The 25,888-nt window shown below is 42.4% G+C and overlaps 1 protein-coding gene and 1 pseudogene across 2 annotated transcripts in view; both read left to right on the forward strand.

Moving 5' to 3' along the window:
- LOC311361310 (netrin-G1-like) overlaps nt 1–17,617 on the forward strand; it is a gene marked incomplete at both ends in the record, with an annotated part of 45,735 nt that extends 28,118 nt beyond the window's left edge. The window contains 4 exons of the mRNA XM_084481481.1: nt 7,685–7,857; nt 11,580–11,606; nt 12,311–12,355; nt 17,373–17,617. Of these exons, the coding sequence (XP_084337607.1) occupies nt 7,685–7,857; nt 11,580–11,606; nt 12,311–12,355; nt 17,373–17,617 (490 nt within the window). The remainder of the gene's footprint in view (nt 1–7,684; nt 7,858–11,579; nt 11,607–12,310; nt 12,356–17,372) is intronic.
- LOC311361184 lies at nt 2,319–4,040 on the forward strand (annotated as a pseudogene). Its single transcript has 3 exons — nt 2,319–2,379; nt 2,658–3,422; nt 4,026–4,040. The product of its transcript is annotated as an uncharacterized misc_RNA (transcript).
- Nucleotides 17,618–25,888: the final 8,271 nt, after the last annotated feature.

Consider the following 25,888-nt stretch of genomic DNA (forward strand, 5'->3'; position numbering starts at 1 on the left):
ACTTTCTTTATTATTATTTAACAAGTTTTTGACATCTATCTAATAACTGTACTGTACTGTTTTATTGACAAAATGAAAATCATCTTCTGCTATTACTTTCTTTATTCTAAAATGTTTCAGGTTTTTATGATTTTTTTTTACCTTTGTATAGTACAACGTGCTTAAGTATTAACACTTTATGGACAGGTACCCCCGGTGCTTAACATATTAAAATATGGTATCAATAACACCAACATATGGTCGTAAATACATGCTTCACATTTTGGCTTATTACTTCTGATATTTTGCCACAGTATTGGCACAATAATGTCGATTTCACTGAAACAGGCCATGCCCATTTGTGCCTTTACAATTCTTCAGCCACTGTGGATTTTTTGGTGAACACTTTTTTGGCTTATATCAGCACAAATCGACACTAATCTTCACCAAACTTGGTACATAACATATTTCAATGACCCTGATCAAAGCTTTAGAGTTTGTTTTTGCATCATCTGTAATTGGTGACTAAACCTTTGAAGGTCTGGCCTGACGCATTATACGGGCCATAACTCTCCAATACTATATATAATATATATATATATATATATATATATATATATATATAATATATATATATATAATATATATAGTATAATATTAGGGATGCACCGAAATTTCGGCCACCGAAACGGTGTTGTTGTTTTTTCAGTGCTAATATTAAATATTATATACTTTTATTTTTATACTTTTAATAATTGTAATTGATTTATGCAATGGTAGGCCTACTAATAATTGGCATAATAATTTATTTTGGTGTTTCGGTTTTCGGTTTTCGGCCTTGGTTTCCTCATTTTCGGTTTTCGGTTTCGGCCAAGAATTTTCAATTCGGTGCATCCCTATATAAGTTATATATATTATACTATATAAATATATATATATATGTATATATATATTATACGTCTGATTAAACGTTGGATCTAGTGAGAGATGTAAAACAATAACAAACATATGAATCCCAACAGGCTGGGCCGTGGGAACATGTCAGGACTATGGGCCAGTGAAACCCTTAATATGAAAAAGATGTATGTATGTATGTATCTGTATGAATAATATATGCTGTAAAATAGAGATGCTCCGATCAGCATTTTTGGGCCCGATTACCGTTCACAAAATTCACGATCTGCTGATAGTGGCGATCACTGCCACTATCACAGAATGGCAGGGGAATGGGAATATATTATATATATATATATATATTTTATATCAAATATATGGAAGATTCCATATATTTTATATATAATCTGGATAGCAGGCAAGCACCAGTTTCTGTTCCAATAGACCCTTTGTTTTTTTAGTTTGGATCTCCCGTGACTGAAACATGACGCTCAATGCGTTCAATCATTAAGTCATATATGATACTGAAATATTTCCTGGTTCTCCGATCACGCTATTTTTAGCCAATATCGGCCGATCATGATCGGTGTCCGATCAATCGGAGCATCTCTACTGTAAAATGTACATTGGATGTGCATGTTTTCTCACGTCATTATTTCCATGAAACAATTTGCTCTTAATGATGGATTCATAAATACATCCAAGATTCCTTTGCATTGCATTTCCTTCTGCTTTTGTGCACCTGTTGCAACAAATTATATTAGCCTATAATATTGCATATTAGGCTAATAGTAGCCTATAGTTTCTGTCAAATTGAATGCAGATGCTGACATGAACGGACGCACACATTGTTGCCATATTGTGAAAATAATAATTCCCTGAACCTGTTAGCCAACACTGGCTAACACGTTTTGAAGAAGAAAATATGAGTTTCTCACTCTCCCTGACCACGAGTGTTACTTAAAAAAGTGAACATTAACCAATGGAACCAGATCGGCTGACCTCTACATACTCGTTAAATGGATGGGCCATCCCACAGGATTACCTACATGGGGATGGCCTGACGTATTCACCCGATACAGAAACCAAGCTTCTATAGTAAAGAGAAACTGTTTTGTGTGATCCAAAGTCCTGACTAACCAGCGGTTAAGCCAGAAGACAACCATGTATCAGGCTTGTGTGGTTGTAATTAGAACAAACAGCTACATCTTGACGGCGCACTGCACACACACAGCTGGGTAAGTAACATAAATCTCACATTTTAAAGTGTTTGCCAACCTTTAGAGTTAACCACCATTGTTATTGTATGTCATGAGCTATGTTGTATTGTTCTATCTATGTAAGGAGATTAGCAACATGTTATCACATTTTACATCTGACGTTGCAACCTAGAGTTAGGGTGTATCCATTCAGCACCAATGCTACCTAAGGTTCAGTATGTTAGGATGGCCAGAGTTCAACCTCTAGAGGGAAACAACAAGCCAGTTGACGGCAATCCGAGACAAAGTCAGGGGGTTCAGTAGCAGTGCTACAGGCCTGTTATGTATAAAGTATATATAAGGTATTTTTCTTTGTCAAGACAAACCAAACCAAAAAGAGTCAAGATAGAGCTTGAGCAAATAACGATTAAGATGTCATTTCAGGCTTAGGGTTCATTCTCAAGTCAAGTATAGTCAAACTTTTTAAGGGAGTTAAACACACTTTACATACAAGTCATTTTCATAAGACGACAGTCATCGAAGAAAGTGTGTGTTAAATATTGTTCTCTTCTGTCCTTCTTCTAGAACTCACAGAAGACATCCAAGAACTCCATTTGGTTACCCCTGACGCTGGCGTTCTTACCAGCATAAAGACACTGACACTGACAGCCTCTGAGTCTCAGCTAGAGGATACTCCAGAGTTGCCAGAGCCACTCAGTGCCATGTATGTCCCCACACTCAGACTCAGTGCACATCAGAGGGACATGTGAGGAAGCCTACCTCAACATGAAAAGAAGCACCAGTGTGAGAGACTCAAAGTCCCCGTAACAACAGGCAAACCCAAGACTGGCACACTCACAGAGCAGGCAGGATAACCAACACATTTTTTAGTGTATGCAAAGGTGACAATTTAAACAAAACCACCCTGATGAAAACCATTCAATACCATGACAACAACATACAGGTTCTGGATGTTGAATGGGGAAGAGAGGAGGAAATTGCGAGGCGGTGATACGCCGAAGATGTCAACAAAACCCATCAAAAATGTAAAGGTTAGCCTGTGAAGTCTTGTGATACGACCTGATTAACCACACCTTGGCGCATCTCCAGATGGGAAAGTGGTATGTGCCTGCTGACGGGAAGGGGTTGTGGAAATCAATGCCCTTTTAATTACAAGGGAGGGCTTCAGTGTGTCATTGTCAATGAGGATTTTTGCCTTGACCAATCATTCCAACACACCAGTACTACCAACAGGTTCCACTCCACATCTTCGTCGACAATGTCCTTTACTCTGATTTTGTGGTGTGATCAACTCAGGAGCTGGTTGTGTATCAGATCTCAAGAGAACAGGTTTGCAGAAGGCTTTACGTAAAGCAAAGTAAAGTCATTGTTATTTTAAAGTATATGACTCCTGTATATTATCTGGAATACATTTGAATACAGTAACTGACATTTGAATACAAGAACGTTGTAAAGTAACAAGTGGCTATTTTGTATAAATGAAAGTACCAGACACTGTGATTAAAGATAATTATTATAATTTTTGTTTTATGGTCTTCAATTCAAATCAAATTCAATCACAACAATGTATATTCTAATTCAATGGATTTGAAGAGCAGAAATGTTCTGATATTCAGCGTTTTACACACGTTATTCATGTACGTCAATCTTTTTCTTTTCGGGGCACTACAGATTTACAGAGATTGGTAAGAGCACCACACACCGTCAACATGTCATCCAAGAGGCTAACTTGGGAAATTGGAATAATGCTAAATGTTGAAACCCTTTCATCTGCTTATAACTCTCTACATGTATTCTCACATGAGCCAATTCTTTCTTAAGTGACTTGGTTTCACTTAGCAAGGTGGTACCATGTGCAGCAATCTCATGCCTGATTCATCTTAGACTGGGAACCAGACAAATCTGCATATGCATCTGGTCCCCCGGATTCAGACAGATTTCCAGTAGAACTTACCTGGGACGGGCAAATCACAACCAAAATGGGGTGGGTTTAATACGATGTCTGAACAGAGGAGCGCCCTATCGAAGCGCCGTTGAGGCATTTTCATAAACAACCAAGATGGCTGCCGCTGATGTGTCACATGTTTCGTTGATGAGGCACAGAGGCATTTGTTCTGCGCCAGTTGATAACGCCACTTGGATAACAAAAATTAACACAGAGGTTACAGACTTATATGCATTTGTGAATTTGTTTGGCGATGTCAGGCTAGTAAAATCCCTGATTCAATTGTTTTTTGCTTATCTTTCACTCCCACCCCCACCTGGGGACAGGAATGAAACTGTCCCTGGAGGCGTTATTCCCACCAGGTCCGTAATTGCATTATTACATTTGTAATTGGAGCAATTTGAGCTCTAGCAAGGTCAACAACCTTACTTTGCCAATAAAGGCAGCCATGATGTTTACAATGTTTGATATTGTGCTGATCTCTGTTTCATCAGGACCCTTAATTAATGAGATTTTCAGTTTGCAACTGCACACTACCTTTCATTTTTGTCATTAACCAAATGAAGGCGGACTGAAGTTAGCTCAGTAAGAAATATAGTGTGCAGTGTGCAGCATAGTTTTTTTAATATGGATCATGAGAATGGTGGTTTCTTAAGCTCCTCTTTCAAGTTGCCATATTCAGTACTGAGTTGGTCATACTTTTGTCTAAATCTGTTGTACGCTACTCATGGAACTATGGCCTCGGCATCTTCCACTGGTGCCTCTGGTGTCATTGGCTCATCATCAACTGGAAGATGTTTGTGGAAGAAAAAGATGAATGCCAAACTAGTCAAATAATTATTTATGACATTTGTAAAATCAGAATGGATTCTTCTGTACCTTAAAATTTTCGAAATGAACAATAGACCCAAATCAAATGTATGACACATGCTATTGAGATGTGGCCGACCCTAAGACATTATACCATTTTTTTATTGAGGTAAAAATGACATGAGAGTAAGGCGCAAATAAATATAGACAGATGAGCCAACCGCATTCAGTCCGCTTCAACATGGCCCAGGGACTTGAAACTTGCCATGCGTGCTATAGTCTTATAGAATTAACATGTTGGCATGCTCATGGAAGATGAGTTAGCTCATGCAAGCACACGTATTGTCTTCGAAAAACCGACATTTCTAGTTACTATATTTGTCACCTGTTTGTGAGTCACAAACAGGTGTAGAGGGTTTCATTCAATAATAACATCAATCACAACATTATTGCTATTGTCATCCATTTAATATTGGTTGTGACATTTCCCTACATTCCCTTCTCCTCGTACACCAATGACGCATTCTTGAAGGAATAAAATGTAATTCTATGGCAGAATGTTTGATTAAAAATATATGCTTGCGGCTGCTTTCCCTAAAGTAGGTGTAACATATAATGACATTTCTAAAGATTATGCAGTCTGTTGTTGCAGTCAGAGAAACCGTAACTGTCATACTGTTTATCACAACAACAGCACTTCTCATCATGTGTCCGGAACCAAGCCAGATGGAAACAGATAGGTCAGTTTGGACAGGCAACTTCAGTTCGGATTGCTACTCAATGTAATGGAAAGTGCAAAACTTTGCAAAATCATCCACTAATCTCACACTTTTTATTCTATGTCTTACTTGAACTAAATGGTCCTCCAAACCTTTTTTAATGAGATGGAATATTTCCCCATTTACAGCATCTGTTGTTACTATTTTGGCGAGATTAAAAGATTACAAAAAGTAGAACCGTGTTTAATTTAAAACAAACACGCAGTTGCTTAAGAAGACTTAAGTGGACAGCCGCAAGCTGTATTTATTTCCGTTGTAATCGTCACTAGCGTTTTTCAAATCCTGCGTACAACAGCTCATTAACATGTTAATTTGGTACAGATAAATTCTCTAATTCTCTACAGGCACTACAGTGTCCTTGAGCATCTATCAGTCTTTTATGTCACAAAGGCCAGGAAGTAAATTAGAGAAGAAGGGCTGCGGACTGATCCCGTCATTACTCTGTGCCTTGTGTTCCTGAGCGACGTGGGCAACAGATCCTTATCACTTAGGTCTAAAATGGGAGAAATCCTCCCTTCGGAAGGCGGTAGTAAAAACAAACACAGGCACTGATATGAAACAACGATACGTCTGACACCGCTTGGGGAAGGCTAGTGTTTCAGATCGACTCCTATGTCTCAAATGTTTTCTAAATACACCAAGCTTTCCATGATGCAGAGGTCACCCATCGTAACCTTTTACCTCTCTGGGGGGTTCAATCACCCGCTGGGGGATTATATTTGAGTACAGACGGAATATGACGCTGCCTGAATCTCGGATAACAAAAAACATGCAGAGGTATTCCACTGCATGGTTCCTGTATGGATGAGGGAGGAGGGGGGATGTGGGGGGGTAATAGATTTAGATTTGATAATATGTCTATGAACTTAACCTTTTATTGACAAATTTAGATTGTTTTGCTCTTGTCCTCAGGACAATTGCAAGGCAATTTCCAAGTTTTGTTTATTTGGTTTGTTTCTGGAGCAGGAATATTTTACATATATTGGACCGAAAACTTTGCATTAGTGATTTGATCTTTGCAGCACAACGACATCATCATGATAGAAGCGACACATATCCTGTCTGTGTGTCTGGTCATTTGATGTGTTTTTCAGGCACAAGCTGTAAACAGGACAATGTAGAAGGGCCGGGTTTTACTTCAAACAGCAGGGCCTCTGCCAGAGCTTGTTACCGGATGAGAACAGCCCTCAGTAAAATGAGTGGGCTGAATTCTGCACTCTTCACACAATTTACCCGCTGTCCGTCTAGGGATTTCAAGCCTCGATCCTTCACACAAGTGAACCTCAAACTATCTCCAAACAATTCCCTGTTTGCAAGCTGATGATATATTGGTACCCTTTTTTCCTCCCTCTCTTTTTTTTTCTCCCAGAAAACATTTGGGCTTTTTGCGTAGGATATAGAAGAAGAAGAATGTCGGACATTTTTATTTTCTCTTGTTGTCCGGAGCATCTGTCAGGTCTGCCAGAGATCTCTTCTCCCTCCACATAATAACTGACACAACTTAAAGTTAAAGGGCTTGTGGCCGCAGGTTTGCCCCGCGTTTCACATCACACTAACTCAGAACCCTGCCTCGTGTTTCCCAAGAGAAACTCTTCAGAGCTGAGGTAAAGTCGGCGTCTGGCTTCTCCTTCTTTAAACCATTACCTCTTTACCGGCGTCTCGGTTTGTTCTTCAATTAGCTGCCATTACGCAGCGCCTTCCATTTAGCACTGAAAGTGCCTAATGGGAACCGATTTCCTCTGATGTCTCTCTCCACACGGGAAGAGCAAGAATTTAGCCATTGTTTTTTTTCCTTTTTTCTTACTCTTCTCTTTTTTGTAAACGGATGCATAATGAGGCTTTGCGGGGCCACCATCCAAATCTGGTGATAACGCTCTAGGACTTCAATTAAAATAAATGCATGATTAAATGAAAATAAAATCTAAAGCTGTGGATACAAAACCAAAAAAAGCCTCAACAAGGATGTGCTTTTACCCACGGCAGACAAAAAGAAGACATATTCTATTATTAACACCTTCTGTATCTTTTTCCCCCTCTCGCCTATCCATTCATCTTAGGTGCAAGTGCAACCTGCATGCCAACACCTGTGTGTACGACAAGGGCCGGCTGGGCTGTGAGTGTGAGCACAACACCACAGGACCCGACTGCAGCCGCTGTAAGAGACATTACCACGGCAGGGCCTGGAGTGTGGGCTCCTACCTGCCCATACCCAAAGGAACGGCCAATATATGTGAGTATTACTGTAATGCTGGGTAATAATATCTGTTGTTGTTGTCGTCTTTAGTGGGCATCTAAGGATGCACATTTTGTTTTTTTGTTTAGATGGCAAACTGAAATTGAATATTTTGGCGATCATGTTACAAACATAGAGAATCAATATCTGTTTGTTATTTCTGATGTTATTGTGTCGCCGACCATTTGATATGCGTACACTCATTTTGTATACATGAGGTCATTTCAATTCAGGCAAGGTGTTATGAATGCCGTCTACTAAAAGTGATATCCAATGAAGTTGGTATGACGACTTTATATACAGCCATACTTCCTTGTGACTTGCTATGCAGCATAGGAATTGTTGTTGCTAGTCAGGCAACCACATCCACATTTAGAAGACATTTGTCTTTCTATTTTTTTGTAGCGATTAGCCGATTCACCACACAACCTACCTTCATCATGAAGCAGCTGGTAGGCAGCTTATCCGGGCAGAATCTTAATACGCCATCGCCCGTAAGAGCTAATTTGGGGTCTACTTTTCTTTTTTCATCCTCTTCCTCTCATCGTATTCACATGACCTCTGAGAGGCAGAAGGTGCTCTTTTGCATTATCCCTGCTCTTATCTTGGAGGGGAGTTGGGTCACATATATCAAATCTCACGCCTGGGGCGGGGGGCTCATTGCCTCAATAAATCTAATCCAACCACACAGGGAGGAGCTGGTTAGATGGCCAGCCCCGGCCAGATGGCGGAGCGGTTACCCTCTGGTCCCTCACTCTGAGTCTGCTGAGCCCTGATGCCACAGCTCTAGCAGTCTACTGGATTAGCTTTCATTTTTTTTTTATGCACGTTTTGGGGGAGGGGAGTGTTGAGATTTGAATGGTTGATGTGTGCACAGTGATGTATTCACCCAGAGTGTTGATTTAGTAGCCGTTGCTCCACGGTTTTTGTTTTTGTTTCAGAATGTTGTGCCTCAATGGCGGTATCGTGTTCTGTTTTATTTGCAGACAAAAGGCAGAATCTATGTTCTCATTAGAGCAGGACGCTGTGTGCAAGGGATACCTGTGCTTGCAATGGTGCATGCTCGCTGTGTGCTCCATCACGTGTGTGATCGGTGTGTGTGTGCGTGTGAGTGTGTGTGTGGGGGGTTTTGTTTGCAGTCACGCCTGTGAACTCTGAGGATATATTACTTGATTTCCCCATGCTCCTCTCTCTCTCTCTCTCTCTCACTCTCTCTCTCTTGCTCTCTCTCTCTCTCGCCCTCTCTCTCTCCCTCTCTCTCTCTCTCTCTCTCTCTCTCTCTCTCTCTCTCTCTCTCTCTCTCTCTCTCTCGCCCCCCGCTCTCGCCCAACTCTCTCTCCCCCCGTTATGAGCCTCCTCGCAATGTTTGGTTGTCGCCAGATTGACAGGCCTTTATTAAAAAAGGAAAAAAATGAAAAAAAATACAACACTACGGTCACATCTGCACCGAACTGATGAAACTTGGCCTAGCCGCATCAAGTACAATATTAACGCCTGTCTGGCAACCACATTGTACAATACAATAATGTTGCATACGCCACTGACGTAACGATATTGCTCCCTTGTCCTGAATTATCCCTATTCTCCTTTAAGTAAAGTGCAGCCCCCACTGTTCCTGTTCCGACAACATGTCGATTGCCACCGTAATGTGGAGCTCATGTTTCCCTGCGAGGATATTAAACATAAGGCCGTCGTATAGAGACAAATTCGCTGAACGAGCAAAATGTAATTACACTTTAATAGCTTTCATCTGTCATCAAGTCCTCCCCCTTAATCATGGTAGTCATCTATCTCAAATGTAGGGACATGATAGAGAGTGGTGGGGGGGTGTTACATATTCACATCTCTCTGCACGTGCATGGAAATATGCTTGTCACATGTGAGCCTTTATCTAATACGTTGAGGAGCCAAAAATGGGACCCTGCGTTGCCAGGGGGGGCGAGGCGGTCAGCTGGATGACTGCATGGGAGCCCGGCCAATAGCCTGGCCCCTGAAGCGAGGGGTAGGGGGAGGAAGAAATCTCTTTAGACACCTGCAGAGCCGAAGAGGAATCACTGGCGGAATTATGTTGACAGGCCACTTTTGCAGGGAATGTCAGTCTCCCTTCTCCCTTGTGTAACAAAACAAGTTCACAGGTCACCGGTAGAAGTTTAGGTAGGGCTAAGGGATTCATAGTTCGGTTCAAACTTGCCTTTTCAGTATTTCTGGCCCTCCATTCCTCAAACGCATTGGTTTAGGAAATACAGGTTGACATCTGGAAAAGGTCCCTTACAGGATGCTTTGAAAGAATGTTTCTGATGGCAAATTATTTATTTTTATTTGCAAGCGCGGTGGCATGTAAGAGCCAGCAGCTGTTTTGGTTTTGTTTTTTTCTGACTGTCCGAAACTGTTGATCAGTTGATTAGATGTTGGCAAACAGAGAGGGAATTGTAATTAAACAAAATCACTGACCGACGGATGCTCAATTCACTTGAGAAAACAATGCTGATCCTGATGAAAAATGCACTGATTAAAGGGCAAATCTTCCACCTAACAACACCAGTAGACAGGATGAGGATGGTCCAAAACCAATACAGTTTGATCAATTGTTTTTTACAATTTAGACAAAGGCTGCCCTCCAGAAATTTGCTCCAAGTCCTGAAGAAGATTTCATTAAATTGTACCTTAAAAAACTTTTCAGTTGATTCATCATTCTAGTCTAAATATGCAGCAACTGAGTAAATTAATTAGTATTTGGTCTAAGTAATGCCTTTAAATCAGAAGTAACGGGGAATGTATATACCCAGGTATACCCAAAACCCATATGGTATCACACACTTTCTCAGGCAATTTACAATTAATAATTCTCAGTAATTCCAGCCTCTTCTTAATAGTATAATCACCTCATTAACACAATGGCCATTACAGCCCCATCAAACCCAATAAAATATAATGTCCCATATTATCCTTGTATCTGATTGCATTGGGAACCGTAGTCATAAAGCAGTCCTCCAATATTGATTATGCTTTGATTGTTTCCATCTTCCCTCAAGTTGCTCTTGGTAACCGCGTCTGCTGAACGATTAGCTAAATGTAAAGGTGTCTCCTTTTACCGCTTTCCTAACAAAAAATAGCTAGGTTAGGTCAAGGGATTATAGGACAATACAAAAATACTGGGTTAGTAACAATATAGACAATATATATTGTTATATATATGTTCTGTAAAAGTTAATACTTGACCCTGGATTTTTTAACCAGTATTTTGGGAGGAGTGATCCAATCCACCAATGGATCTGCTCACCCAACAAGAACTGTATCTAGTAAAAAAAATATTCTCACAACCAGATACCATGCGGTATTTCAAGCAGATTTAGTCAAAAACTACAAACGACAGTTGTTTAAACTGTGTTCCTAGGACGGACCCAAATCATCCAATAGGGAGAGCCTCTGGAGTGCGAGTGAAAGAAGCTGTTCTCACAATGTTGATTACGAACTGGGATCGTCATGGTTTCAAACCTGTTATTATCATCAGCAAAGGGCGGGTGTTTGAGCACACAGTGATTAGAACCTCCACTGATCTGTAATTGCTGCTAATTGCTCAACAAGGCGGAGACATATTGGCTAAATGCTGTCTTGGCCCGGGAAAACCAGAAATACCGCTGTGTGTTTAAAGCAAATGCAATAAAAATAAAAAGTGAAGACATGACTTGATGATTTGTTGTCTGTGTGCTTTTTTGTAGGTATTCCCAGTGGTCATGGAGCTTCAGGTAAGTGGATCAAGCCTTTAGAACTTGGCATGCTGGCTAATCCACTTCTAATTAATTGTTTTCTCTTCCCCTACGGGCATATATTTAGTTGATTGATGCTATTGATTGGAACAAGAGAAAAACAGTTTTGTGCCTTACAGCCATATCCCTCACAAGTATATACTTTTAAATCTCTCAGGAGTATTCAACATATATGATTTATAAGTACACTACATTGTATTGGTTGTTTTAAAACCAAATTATTCAAACAAAAAATATATATTTTAATAAGTGGTGCTATTAGTTAGTGGTTTTTATTACCATTATTCTTTCCAATAAACATGTGGCTGCAATTATTTTCACTGCTTAACCATTCAAATTAGTGTGGATTTTCCTGCATTCATTAGCATTGTTTTGCAATGTCTGTGGCCTAATATATCAGTATGCAATAAATGATATTACTCCTCAGCATGCAATGTCCTGTGCATAAAACCCATTTCATGAGAATCATTCTCCAGACTCAAAACATAACATATTATGTTACCCAATCAGCGGACAGCCCTGATGCCGTTTACATGCATGAGGAGTCCACGGCATGCTGTGTATGCATGCTGAGCCTATGCATGCTGATGCTGTCCATGCGTATGCATTGAAATCCATTCGCAGCGTGCGCGTATATATACCAAAACCCATTGTAATTTATGACCTCTGCTATTTTTACACAGATCGGGCAAATGCTTCATCCCTTGGTGTTTCAAATCGTAACCAAGGTAGGCTCTCACAGCTTCAGCATGACGATTCAAACCCTAAAGCGAGCACCGGATTGGCCCCGTGTTTAACGGCTAGCTCCCAAACTGTACCCTAGCACGCACCCCCAAATGTAAAATGTTTAAAAAGAGATGCACGCTCGATGCAACGTTCCCCACCGTGGGACCTCACCCCCGCCACCACATCCACAGCTTGCCGTTTCTGTCTTTTGCTCATGCTCACTCTTTCTTTAATTACCCAGAACGCTCTGGAGTGTGATCCAGCTCTTTGGGCCACTAACGCATGGAATAGTGAGGAAGGAGCTGCCTCCAGAGGGGGTTTATGTAGATTGATCTTTGGCTATCTCCTGCTAATCCTCCAGCCCAGATCGCGTGTGTAGTGTGGGTGCTCAGACACATCTGCTTTGTTGCTCTCTATAAATTAAAAGTGGGCTTTAAGGATTTTGTGCGATCAATGAGAACATGTAAGGTAGCGTTGGCTGGTTTCTTCCATTCCCTTCTCGGCTTTAATGATTGGTATTTGATTCACTGGTGTAAACCCATCCAGTGTGAGGCATGGTTCCAACAGAGATAGAATAAAGGTAACATATTCCTGAGACTTGTACAAGTGTAGAAAGGCCACTGACCATTTCAGTGGCCAAGAGGCCAAGAGGCCCAGTGCTGCTTTTCTGCTACACACATTTTTGGAAGGTAATTTAAAACCATACCTCTGGATTCACTTAAGGACTATTTTTTATATTTTTCAAATAATGCTGCATTCATTCGTAAACCTCCAATCATAATGAGGGCAATGCCAAATTCTCCAGCAGACTAGCACTCTGAGCACACTGTTGTTTTGGCTATGTTCCTGTGAGCAAGCAACACTGTTTCTTTGTCGTTGAAATTACCATTGCTGGTTGCTATTTCTGCCTCAAACACCTTGAGAAGGCATAGCTTGAAGATTACAGGATGAAGTTAGATTTTGTCTGGGCTATGTGGTCCTTACCAGTTGCCATGACACCGTGATATCATGCATTGACGTGTAGGATCATAGCAAGACTGCTTGCCTGGACTAAAAATCTGATTATGAAAAGATGACGTGGTCTGAACGGAGACCTTGATGCACAGCAGTATACATAATAGTTATGCAGTGTATTGGTGTAGTTAGTGAGAGACAAAAGCAAATATATATCATAATTAAATCACGAATGGCCATTCTTTATAATGCATGATTGCTTTCACTTGCACACGTTTGTGGGTATTTGCTCTGCTGGATAGAGAGAAAACAACATTATATTGTTAGAAGCGAAATACAGATTATGTATTACTAGAGGGAAGTTCTCACTTCTTGCTGGAGTATTCCAGGACAAGGTGAGGCCAGGCCGGTGCTCCTGAGCTCTGCAGCTGTCCGCTGGTAATGGCATGACAAGCTCCTCATCTTGACTAATAGCTAACAGGCCTCGAGCTAATACGATAACCGGAGACATGGTCAAACTTGGATTTCATCTCACCCTGACATCACGGCGAGAGATATCGATCCACTGTAATTGGAGCTACGCTATCCACTTTCACAGCTTATAATTAGAAAATTCTTAAATGTGCCCCGCCGTATTGACGAGCTCTTTGTCTTGCCTAAAACATTCTTAATCTCATTGCCCCGGACCGGCAAGAAAGAGGAAAAAAAAGAACCTGAACCAACATTTTCATTCAAGTAATATCGCAAAGGAGTTGTTATTTCATTCTCGGTGGCCAGAGGGCTATATCTAAAAACATGTAGGTGGTCTTCCACAGACACACACACATACACACACACACACACACAAAGCTCAGGCTTCTACCGCAGAGTAGAGTGACAGCTGTTATGGTGCCGGGATTATTGATTTGAGACTTTCCTCCTGGTATCATACTGTGAGATGCCATATCTGACAAATCACAGTTGTACAGTATCTGAGCACATTCATCGTTCACTGTGGGAGATGAACAGATTAGAACCGCTGCCTGGACTTGTTAAGGTCATGCCTGTGATTTCCTCTCTTGAAAACCACAATGTAATGAAACGTGTGCTGCATCCAGCTCTGCTATTGGATACAGGTGCAGTCATGAATGCAGTCTGTGACAGATATGATGAAATTGTCAGTTTGGTATAATATGGTGTGCTAGAAAAAATTAATTAATAATAATATGAAGAAAAAATCTATACAACTTATATATAAAATATAATACACATGTATAAATACGTATATATATATATATATATATATATATATGCAATAACAATTTGTAACAAATTTGATATCACAAGTAACATTAAACAACATGCTCACGATGTAGCAGCGTCTTTGGCTGTTCCCTTCGTGCAGCCAGAGCTGGCCCTCTTGTCACAACAGCCTCCGCAGCTACTGGGTGTCGCGCGCTGCTGACAGAGGTGTGAGGTACACATATGTCTCCGCGAGGGCTGCGTCGGGCAGCACGTTGAACTCACAAGCTGACGCTCAGCGCTTGTTATGCCTGACCCGCGAGGCCTCGTGGCTGGGCGGAAGGTGATGGTGCAATGACATTGTGTCAAATGAAATGTGTTGGGAGACAAAAGGGGAGAAATACAAATCGCTGCCTCTACGACTGTGCCGTGTGCGAGCGTCATGCTTTATGCATGTGTGTGTGTGTTTATCTTGTGGTGCATGTTTGCATTTATATCGTGCATGATGAGGCATGTTGATACGCTATTCCACTGCACGTTTTACACATCTACATATAAATATCTGTTCATCTGTGTCCGGATAGTTGTCAAGTCAGACTGACGGATATCCTGGAACACATCGATGTGCATTAGAAATGGATAATTGAATTATTGTTTTTCCTCGCTCATACCAACAAAATAAGTACTGCCAAAATAAGACTGAAATTGAAAGACCAGTGTGAAGACTGAAAATGTACCTAGAGTGCAAAGAAATTGCCATGATTTATTGTGGGGACACAACCGATATTGCAGTCAAAATACCTTTAAAGTGTAGCAGTGGAACAGTAAAAGTCAGGGCGGGAAAGATAGGACCCTTACATAAACACCCAGAGCACCAGCCTCAGAGGGAAACAAGTTAATTGGGTGAAAAGGAAAGCTTCTAGAAAGACAATCGCCCCCCAGGTGTTCCTCAGAAGAACACAGAGCGTGTGTAAAATCAAGCCAATGGCACCAAAGTTAACAGATGGATTAGCCAATGAAAGAACAGTCGGTGTGTTGAAATAGTTCAGACACAATTGAGATTCAGCAGACTGTGGGAATGTCTTTTCTTTTTTAAGAAAAGGTGAAAACATGTTAAATTGGGTTTGAATGCGTGTGCGTATATCTGTCTCTTGTATGTAGAAATGTGTGTGGAAGTGGTGGGGGGAGGGTAAATAAATTAATGAATGATGAATGCAATCCAAATATCTTTAATTGCTTTTTGAGCAAGCAATTATTATTTGTTTGGTGTATTCTGCGTATGAGTCCCATTACAAAGACCCAGATATGTGATTACTATTCATGCAGGACGAGATATCCAATTATATGGAAATCTCTTGGCAAATAACATCTTTCCAGGGTTTTACAACTGCAGGCAGGGAAGATCCCGATATCTGATGAAGTACAAATATTCTTTCCTCTATATATATATTGATTATTTTAATTTATTCAGGAGATAGCAATATAAACATATCTAGTCCTAATCGTTTTGTATATATCAGACTAAAACAAAGCAATGACAATATTGTTTATTTCCTGGGGAATATTTTTTGTCTGGAAAGAATAGAGAAATAATATAAAAGATATCAGTAATAACAGTGAAATGGTAATTTGCTCAAGCTGCTTTGCATATACGTAGAGCATGGGGTGCTGTTAATAAAGGGGAAGACATTCACACCCCTATCAACCCTCATGCCGTCAAGGTGTGTGTGTGTGTGTGTGTGTGCATGAACACATTCGTGCCAATGTCTGTGTGTGTGTGTGTGTGTTTCAATCGGACATCACAGGGAAGCTTATTTCCATTCCACTATTCAACAGTCTATCCAACAATGATTCCTGCCTCTTCCCAGATTCCATTATCCTTGCATTATAGACCTTCCAGATATTCAAGCTTGCGTTTTCCAATGAATATCAGTGGCCTCAGCGGGTCAGCAAAGTATGGACGCTGCCTTATGTTGTTTAAAAAGCTCCAGCCAATCAGATTAAATGACCAAGTGATGTCCTGGCTCTCTTCACTCTTGCCTGATCTGTTTGAAAGAAAAGCAAAGACATCTCTGCTCTGTCTGTACTACATTCTGGTTGGTCTTTCTTTGCATTATTCAGTCTATTTTGGATAAAAAACGTTTTGACTGCTACTTCAGTCAATTTTGTACACACAATTTTGCGTTAACGTCTCTGGGAAAGGCTGCCCAAGGCTGGAATTATCTGAACTGATCTTAAGGTGAACTTGTGAGATCAGGAAGGTCTCCCAAGGCTAGGATTCCATTGGCTACCCCTCCATTCACCCTTTACAAACTCGGTATTGTGTATTTGTATTACATGTACTTTCTTCCTTTCTGGCTCAAAACAAATCTACTGAAGGTCTTTCTACTAGTCCCTGTCGCAACAAATCATTTGCACGCCGCATGGACTAGTTTTTAAATGGTTGCGAGGGTTAGGCTGGGCACCAGCGTGCACCAAGCTCCCCACACCTGTTTTTGTTGTTGTTTGTTCACTCTCGTGACCGTTGCTAGGTTCATCCCTTCCCAACGCGTTAAGCCACATTTCCAGAACCTTCCTCCGAGGCAGGCAGGTTGAGGGAAATGGCAGCTTGCGCACCCGCTCCCCCCCCTTCCTCCTCTCTGACAAATCCTGCTTGTGGATGCTCCCCACCGACTCCCTGCGATCTATTAATCACTGCTACACCCCCCCCCACCACCCTCCAACCTCTTGTCTCTCCCCCCCCAATCTATCTCAACCTCCAACTCCCCACCTCTCTCCCCCCCCCCCCCCTCCCCCCAACCCATTTTTTCGATTCCCCACACACCTCTCCTTCCATCTTCGCAGCGCGGGTGTGCGACAATGCGATGCTGCGCTGTCAGAACGGAGGCACCTGCCACCACCACCAGCGGTGCCACTGCTCGGCGGGCTTCACCGGCGTCCTTTGCGAGAGGGCGCGCTGCTCGGGGGGCGAGTGCGACGGCCAGTCGTCCGGACAGGACCCCCTGCTGCCGCTGCTGCAGCCCCACCACAGCCCCCTGGGGGCGCTCACCGCCCTGGCTCTGCCCTTGTTGTCCATGGCGCTCTGCTGAGGAGGGGGGGAAGGGAGGCGTGGGGCGTAGCTGCTGACCTTGAACCACCCACCCACTCCGCCCCGCCACCCCCCCCCCCCCCCCTCCCCCCCTCCCCCCCCCCCCCCCCCCCGAGAGCCCACCGTACAAAAAACAGAAGTCACGTGCCGTGGGTACCGTACGTACATGTACACTGTTGAACACTGTGGTACGCTGGGATGAACTCCAACCCCCCACCCCCCCCCCCCTTTGGGACATGAGAACAATGTCCTTGGTTTTTCCCAGAATACCAGGTGGCTTTGTGTATCCGTGACCGTTGCTACGGGGGACAAGATAATAATTGCATCGCGTGTTGATAAGGAATATGAATGGCGAGAGAGATGGATTTATGTGAGAGCTCACCGGAAACCCCTTCGGGGCCCCGCTCAAATGAATTGAAGTTTTATATTGAATCACTGCTGTCTTATATGCTTAACAACAGAGATATTGTTTAAGGACCACGGCAACAGCCAGTGGGTGGCGGCATTGACGGTCATCATAACAGTCAGCGACTGCGGAAGGTGACCAGGTTAGATGTGTACAGAACTAAAAACACAGGATTTATAAAAAAAATATCTGCTAAACTAAAACATGGGCCGGATTGTCGGCCAGCTATGCGTAATTGTTACCTTGTTCTCTTCTTCCCACCTCTTCCTCCTTCACTTCTCTTGCTGTCCTTGTACTCTCCTACATGTGCTTTTAGTGATCCTGGTGTTTTTGCGTCACGAAAAAGGAGGTTTCATGTTCTTGCCAAATGCTGCACATGATGTTATAACTGAGGCCGGTCAACGAGAGGTTAACCTTTCCAGCCTCACTCTGATGGAGGCTTTGCAGTCATGCTTGAGCTCCCCTATACCATTCAAAAAAAAAAAGAGAGAGAAATGTAACATACCGTAACTGTATGAGTATGTTAAAAAGCGAAAAGCTTAAAAAATTATGTATTCGTTTTTTCTAAAGCTGCCGATCTGTCTTGGAGGTGAAACTTGATTTTCTTTTGATTTTCTTTTGATTTGACTTGCTTTTGTGGCACATAGTTCTCCTCAGTCGAGAGCTGCCGTCAAGGAATATGTTTACATTCACCCTTAAATACGATACAATTCCACCAAAGGACAAAAAAAAGGTTGTTGTTTCGTTGTTGACCAGTATTCATTAATAATTAATGCGTTATTAATCACAGCGGCACGATCACCATTGGTCTGGTGTCTACCGGTCCGGGTAACGTCCCCTTGTTTGGAGGTCTTATCAAATGAAGCATCTTTTCCTTTTGGCAATTTACCAAATACTGTGGTCTGCTGTAAAACAATAAATGGTATACTCCTGCCATGCAACCCAACGGCAATATTTCAATGTCATCTTGAAGTTTTTTTTTTCTTTCTTTGTTTTTGTTTGTTTCTCGATTTTTTTTGTTGTTGTGGGTTTCCTGACCATCAAGGACAATCCTTGATGTGTTCACTGTACTGACAGTTGCTGCTAGCAATACAACAATAATAACAATAATATCACAACTTTCCGTTTGAGTTGTGTGTACAGGCCTACAGGAAGTGTTGTCCCTTCTCATCCTTTCCCCTTTCCTACAGCCACAAATCCTTTGGGGAGAGGGGGGGGGGCTGTGCAATCTCACACTGGAATCCCATAAGCATTGTGTAAATTTACCAACAGACTCTGAGGAGGAGATTGCTCGGTGGCTGCCGCCACTGCAGGATTGTCCAGCCGAGCACTGTAATCAGATCTAGTCCCTGCTCTGAATGAGACGGGAGAGGACCAGCATTCTGCTCCGTGCAGCCGAAAGTGTGTGTGGGGGTGTGAGCAACCCCCCGTCCCCCGTCCCCTGTTCTCCCCGACAGACACACACACACAGACACCCTACCGCCAAAGCGAAAAACACACATCCGAGAAATAAGCTTTAATTTAACGGAGGGTCACTCAATGGAAATGAAATGTCGCTTCCCCACCAAGTGACATTATTAAGCTCGGGGAAGCATTTCATTAATGTCTTTCCCAGGGGTTGAAGGGAAACCATCTGATTGTGTTAGAGAGCCTGCTGTAAGTGCCTCTCATTAAATGAAAAACGTTCAAAAAAAGAAAGTGTTTAAAGGGTGGTTGGCTGAGCTGAAGTCTTTGAAGAGGATCTCTTAGGTAAAGGATTGATATTAGGCTGGATGGAGTACAAGCGATGTTGGTTGTGTGGCACCGAGTTCAACAAAGAAAGCCACCGTCAAACTGTGTGGAAAGGTAACCTGTAATAGAAAAGCATAAGGGACTTTGAGTTTGGATAAATATCTACGCAGTATGGCAAACAAGTTGATTAAGGGCAACAGCCTCAGCCACGCCACTGATTGAAGCATCATTTCCAAGCACGGCAAAGGTCATGAACCATTCTGAACTGTAGGTATTTTAATGGCGCCCACTCAACATCACAGCATTGTGTACTGAGCGTTACAATTGTATGGTCTTACATGAAAATGTAGGTTCTGGCTTCATTTTCTAAAGTACCCCTTTGCAAAATTGTTTTGTGGAACACAAAAAAAAATTAAGAAAAGAAAACGGACTAAACCAAGTGGAGTTGAAAAGAGGTTATTTTTTAAATTAAGTGTTGCCGGAACCATGTGTGTATGGAAGGTAATTGCGTTTATGATGTGCTAGTGCAATAAAAAATGTTTTATGACATCTTTCTGGCTTTTTAGCTGTGTTCGGCCATTACAAGGAGTTAAAAACACAGCTAAATCTACATTTTTTGGTACTCAAGTAGGAATTGTTGCCCTTGCAGTGAAGGAGAACTCAATAGAACCATATTTGGCGGTCTTAATTGCGATGGCCAGCCCTGCCAACATTATAATTCCTTGATATAGCCTTGTTAGCAATAAGCTAAGCAGGCTTTTGTGGAGGTTGTGTGAATAAGCCTTCTCTGTATCCTGAAAGCAGATCTGGACAGAGAAAGCATCAAAGGTTGAGGTGGCAACATTTAATGAACACTAATGAATCAATCATTAAGTGGCTAAAATCCATCTCTAATGAGTAAAATACATACGACTTCACCATCTTTGGGTTGACAATGGTTAAGGGTGCTTTTTAGGTGGTTTCGTTCCTTGATTTCCAGAAATGTGCATGTCATTTCCTGAAATCCAGATAATTTGGGATGTTTCATGCATTATTTTGTACGGATAGGAACTCCAAAATAAGAACCAGGAGAAAATGAGATATTCTGCTGAACATCCTGAATATTTCATCTAGAGTTATAATAGGCTTTCCATGACAGAAACCATTAGCACAGAAACTAGGTCAGGGGCTCGCTTACACAGGAAATCCTACCGTAGCCTCATTAACAAACTAATAATAACAATAATGTTAATCAATACAAATCAAATAATCAAAAGTGGGTATTTGAATGTGAAAACGCAACATCATATCGATTTGTCCTTGTTATCATATTGAATCTTTTCATCGAGTCGTTGATTGCCTAAGCATAAGTAACGTGCTCCAGGGCACCATATCCCTCTGTGCCTTAAATGTCATTGTCACTTTCACCGCAAAAGTTCACAACAGTTCCTCAAGTCTTTGCTTCCAAACCACAGCGGTGGCTCATGACTCGCTCCCACCCCACTGTCCTCTCTCCCTCCCTCTCTTGCTCTTCTCTTCATTTCTCCCTTTTCCCCAAGACCCAGTAGAGGGTATTAAGCGGGCATTCATAGACACCAGTGGTCCTTGTGTTCTGCCGCTGTCAGCACTGGTGGCTCCAGCAGAGTTGGAGCACTGCACAGCGACCAGGCGAGGAGTGTTCTGTGTCGGGGAAAAGGAGGAGCTCAGCACTCGTGGATGTCTCTCAGGTTATTAGCAATACAATATCCATATCCAGCTCACCAATGACCCCCCCCCCCCTCTCTCTCTCTCTCTCTCCCCAACACATAGGCCGTCATGTTGGGGGTACGCAAGACCCTTTTTTAACCCTTTTTTGGAAATAGTACAACTGCATTGCGTCTATGAGTTGCCGACAAAAATAAGATGAAAAAACTTACTCGGTTTAACATTTTCTTGAAGACTATTTGAATATTTATGGTGTTTAGGCTAAAAATGGCAGATGCAAATTCGCGTTGAATCGGGCTCCCCGGGCTGTTTTCAAATCACGGGTTATATAAAGTACAGCTGCCTCTGCTGGTTGCAACAGGACTTTTATTTAGCAAAGTGACATTTGTCGTAAACACTCAGGCCTACAGCTCTACACCTGCAGCTTCCATACAGGTGTGAGGTGGGTCTGACCTTGCTACGGTGATTCCTGTGATATTTACAGCCATGTCTAAACACGCAGTATCTCTCTATCCTAAACCAAAGAGGCCCCTTAGGCCTCCCCTTCTCAAAGGGTGGGGAAGCTCCAGTGGTCCCCGTCTCTCTCTTTTCAATCACAGATCCGGGCGAATAACTATATATATAATCAGAATAATAAGATGTGAAGTTTTTCCGGCACATGCTGCATTTACCCCAAGGCTAAATGCACGGTTTAGCCGCATATATCGATCCCAAAAGTGTGGATGTGCAATTAAAATGTTCCGGTGGGACCAATCAATAAATACAAGTGCACGCACACAGACGCACACACACACTGTAATCAGCGTCTCTATAGGAACGCTGGGCTCCGGCCAACCGGATCGATGCGGCCTCAGCAGTATGAAAGCGGTATTGAATGCCCTCCATTATGGTAGTGACACATCAGGAATGGCACTTTATGGAGGGGTGGGAGCAGTATGCCATCGGTGGCAGTCTCCAGCAGCCAGCAGCTGCTGAGTGGCGGTGCTGGCAGCGGCCACACACTGGGGGCTATAGAGAACACTGGAATCAATAGGAGAGAGAACACGTTAACTCGTCCCTGCTGGAGCATTCCAGAAGCCACTATTCAGCTTCCTGCTGACATTTATATTGTAATATATTTTGTAAGCTCAAGGGTGATGGTGGCAGAGGTGGGGGGGGGTTGGTTTAAATGTGCAAGTTAGAGAATGCTCTTTAGATGGATAAAATGTGATATAATGGTATCGCAAACTCTGATGGGCTTCTGTCTGATGTTGATTGGCTGAAATTATGCTTCACACAGCTGGGCTACCGTGTTTAAACATGCCAGTGGAGAGACATGACAGTGAAGCACATGCATATTAATTGGCATCAATCGATAAAAAACTGGAATTTTGAGACGTTTGAATGAATTGTTTGCTGCGTGCACCGCTGACTTTTTGACACATCTCAAGTCTGATGTACTCAGTGCTTAAAAAGAGAGGCAAAATATATTATTTATATATTTTCAAATAAAAGAAAATCTGCCTCCATGTCACGTCCAGAAAGCAATCTGACATACCCTCATTTCAATACAATCTGGGAAGCAATCGGCTCGGCAGCTATAGAAGGTAATCCCTTCCTCTCGTATTCAGTGTCAGACAAGATCACTGCTCTTGTCTGTTCTGCTCAATGCCATACCCAGCACCTCTGGCCTTGCACTGCCACACCTAAATTGCAAATCAGCCTTGGCTGGAATTGACCCAGTGCCAACCAATCACCCCCCTAACACCCGCGGAAAAGTCCTTTGGAGAAATGATGTCTGTTTTACACCGACAGTGTTTTACACCAACTAGTTAGTCTATGAGAATGCTTAATCAAGCATAATCGGGATGAATATTGTTTATAATAGAAATTCATGTGGTGCAGTAATGTCTTGTTGGCTCTTGTTGTTGTTGTTGTTGTTGTGTATGATCAAACACAACAACAATTCAGAAGCACGGTTATGAAGAAAACAGTACCTACAAACAGAAGGGGGATAAGGGAACAAAAAAACGTTAGGGAATTCCCCTCTGTTGTAAAATCTGCACTCAAAACAATAAAACAACGCCCTCCTAATGGGCGGTGACAAAATTGATTGTAGACAAACCCCTATTTGCAGCCCTGCCAAAAGTCAGAATGGAGAGAGAGAGAGAGAGAGTAGGGGGGTGGGGGAGGCACTGCCAAGCCCAGGTCGGCGTGACGACGAGTGGCACCACCTCGTTAAACCTGCCCTCGGGAGTCACGGGCAGATGCTCTGCTTTCCTATGATAATGGCCGACCCGCTAAGCAGCTAGCCGCGTTACGCTCCTTTGAGCAGCTATTGACCTCCAAGCCGTCAGCTGCAGGCGTCACGCCAACACACCGCTTCACCTCGCAGCAGCGTGTTTGTTGCGCTTTTACTTTTTTTATGTGGACCTAGTCGATACTGTTCCTTATTGGTGCGCCGTAAAACATCTCCCAACGACCGCGCGCGCTCCCACGGTCTTTAAACGTGTCGGGGGCCGGCATGTGGCCATCAGTGTTTTCGTGTCCACGAACATGATGGCCAATTATATTCTAGGACCCGTTTGAAATCCAGCACTCTATCTGTGGCAAATTAGAGACGGGGATATGGAAAAGGTTTCATCGTTAATGAACATTTTATTCACCGGCTGGAACGAGTGCCGTTGAAGCGTCAAAGTGCAGTGCGTGCAGGGGGCACGGGGGGAGAGAGAGCGGGAGATGGTTAGAGGGAGCGTGGGAGGGAGGGAGGGAAATAGAGAGCAGTGGCTCTCTGAGGATTAGCACGTTTAGACTGCTTTGATCTTCTGAGATCTTAATTACTGGATAGTGTTGATAGAGCCCTGGTGGAGATGGCAATGCCACACAGGGAGGCAGAGATGAAGACGAGTTTCTTTTCAAATGCAATATATATTTTTTTATGTCTGCCTCTTTTTCTCATCCAGTGTAATTTCAAACCCCTTACAAAGAAGGAGGTGAATTCAATGAGCCAATTTTCCAGATCGTCTAAACTTGTATTTTGTTATGCTGGTTTGAGTAGATAACAGAGATTTCTTCCCCCAGAATTGATGAAACACAAAATGGAGAATAATAGACCACACTTCACATTCTATTGGCTGGGATCAGACCGCAATTTTCTCTGATATTATCTCAAAAAAGACCATGATAACTATATTTCTGTGTTTCCCAGACACAGGTAACATTGAGTCGTGGGCATTCAGCTCTGCTTCAGCCCCATTTAGGGTTTGATGTCAGATGTTTTTGTAGAAAAAAAAAGAATAGAAAAAAAGGAAGTATAACCTGCAGGGGTAAAGGCGACTACGACTCGACAGATGCATATAAATCGCTTATGAAAATAATTCACATATTTTAAGAGTCTGGGTCTTTTCACTGGCAAGCTCTTTGTATTTTGGGTCCACGACCGACTTGACTTAATCCCTGTTTAACCCCCAGTCAGAGACCCAGCGGGGCCAAGCGGCAGGGAGCAGGGGTTAAGGAGATGAAGATGATGTATGGACTCCTCGCTCCTTATTCTTCTGTCACTCTCCTGACCTTTGGGGACTCTTTATCCCTCTCCTCTCGTATCTGACAGACATGCACACCCCTACACGCTCATGCTCAGATTCTCTCTTAAACCAATGCTTAAACCCAATCCCTCATACACCCCTGCACACACACACACACACACACACACTCACTCTATCACACACAAAACACACACACACACACACTGTGTTTTTTTAATTAAGTATTTGTAATATACAAGGGGTCTGTTTGCAGAGTGGTAGTTATCTATTGGTTGCTCACTCTTGCTTGAGCGGGTTTAACATTCGTTTTGACAACTCCCCTTCACTCCTATGGAACCCAATCTGGCAATTTTTTCGAAAACATTTACGACTTTTTCCCTCTTTTTTTAATCTCCTGGGTGGTGGTTTTCTTGCTTGAACAGGGGTTTACTTGCCCTTTACAAGACAACCAGCCCCCTGTCTCAGCCTTTAAAAAATGCCCTGTTTATTTCATTCTGGAGCAGGGCGTCGCATCAAGGCAGTCAGCAGGTTCCCGGGTGCCCATATCAGCCAATAGGATGTTAGCAATAGCATGTCACCTATAGAGGGAATTATCGAATGCAAACCAATATATAGGTGGTGTTGCTGTTGGTTTGCCCTTAAAATGTCAGCTCTAATTTGAATGGAGCGACATGGACCCTGATACATGCTGTGTTTCAGGCAAACTGGTTGTAGATTCAATACCAGCTCGTCTCTTCCCCAATTTTCCATCTAGGAATAATAATGACATGTAATTAATTAATTAATTAATTACATGTATTCATGTCTTTGGGTACAAAAATGTGCAAAAATGTGTTTGAGAGGTTGTGGGCAAAGAAATGCAGGACAGAGGGGAAAGTTATTAATCTTAGCAGTTAAACGTTATTGTATGATTTGATTATTACATGCC

The sequence above is a fragment of the Micromesistius poutassou genome (genome assembly GCF_964030765.1).
Source record: "Micromesistius poutassou genome assembly, chromosome: 16".
NCBI lineage: Eukaryota > Metazoa > Chordata > Actinopteri > Gadiformes > Gadidae > Micromesistius > Micromesistius poutassou.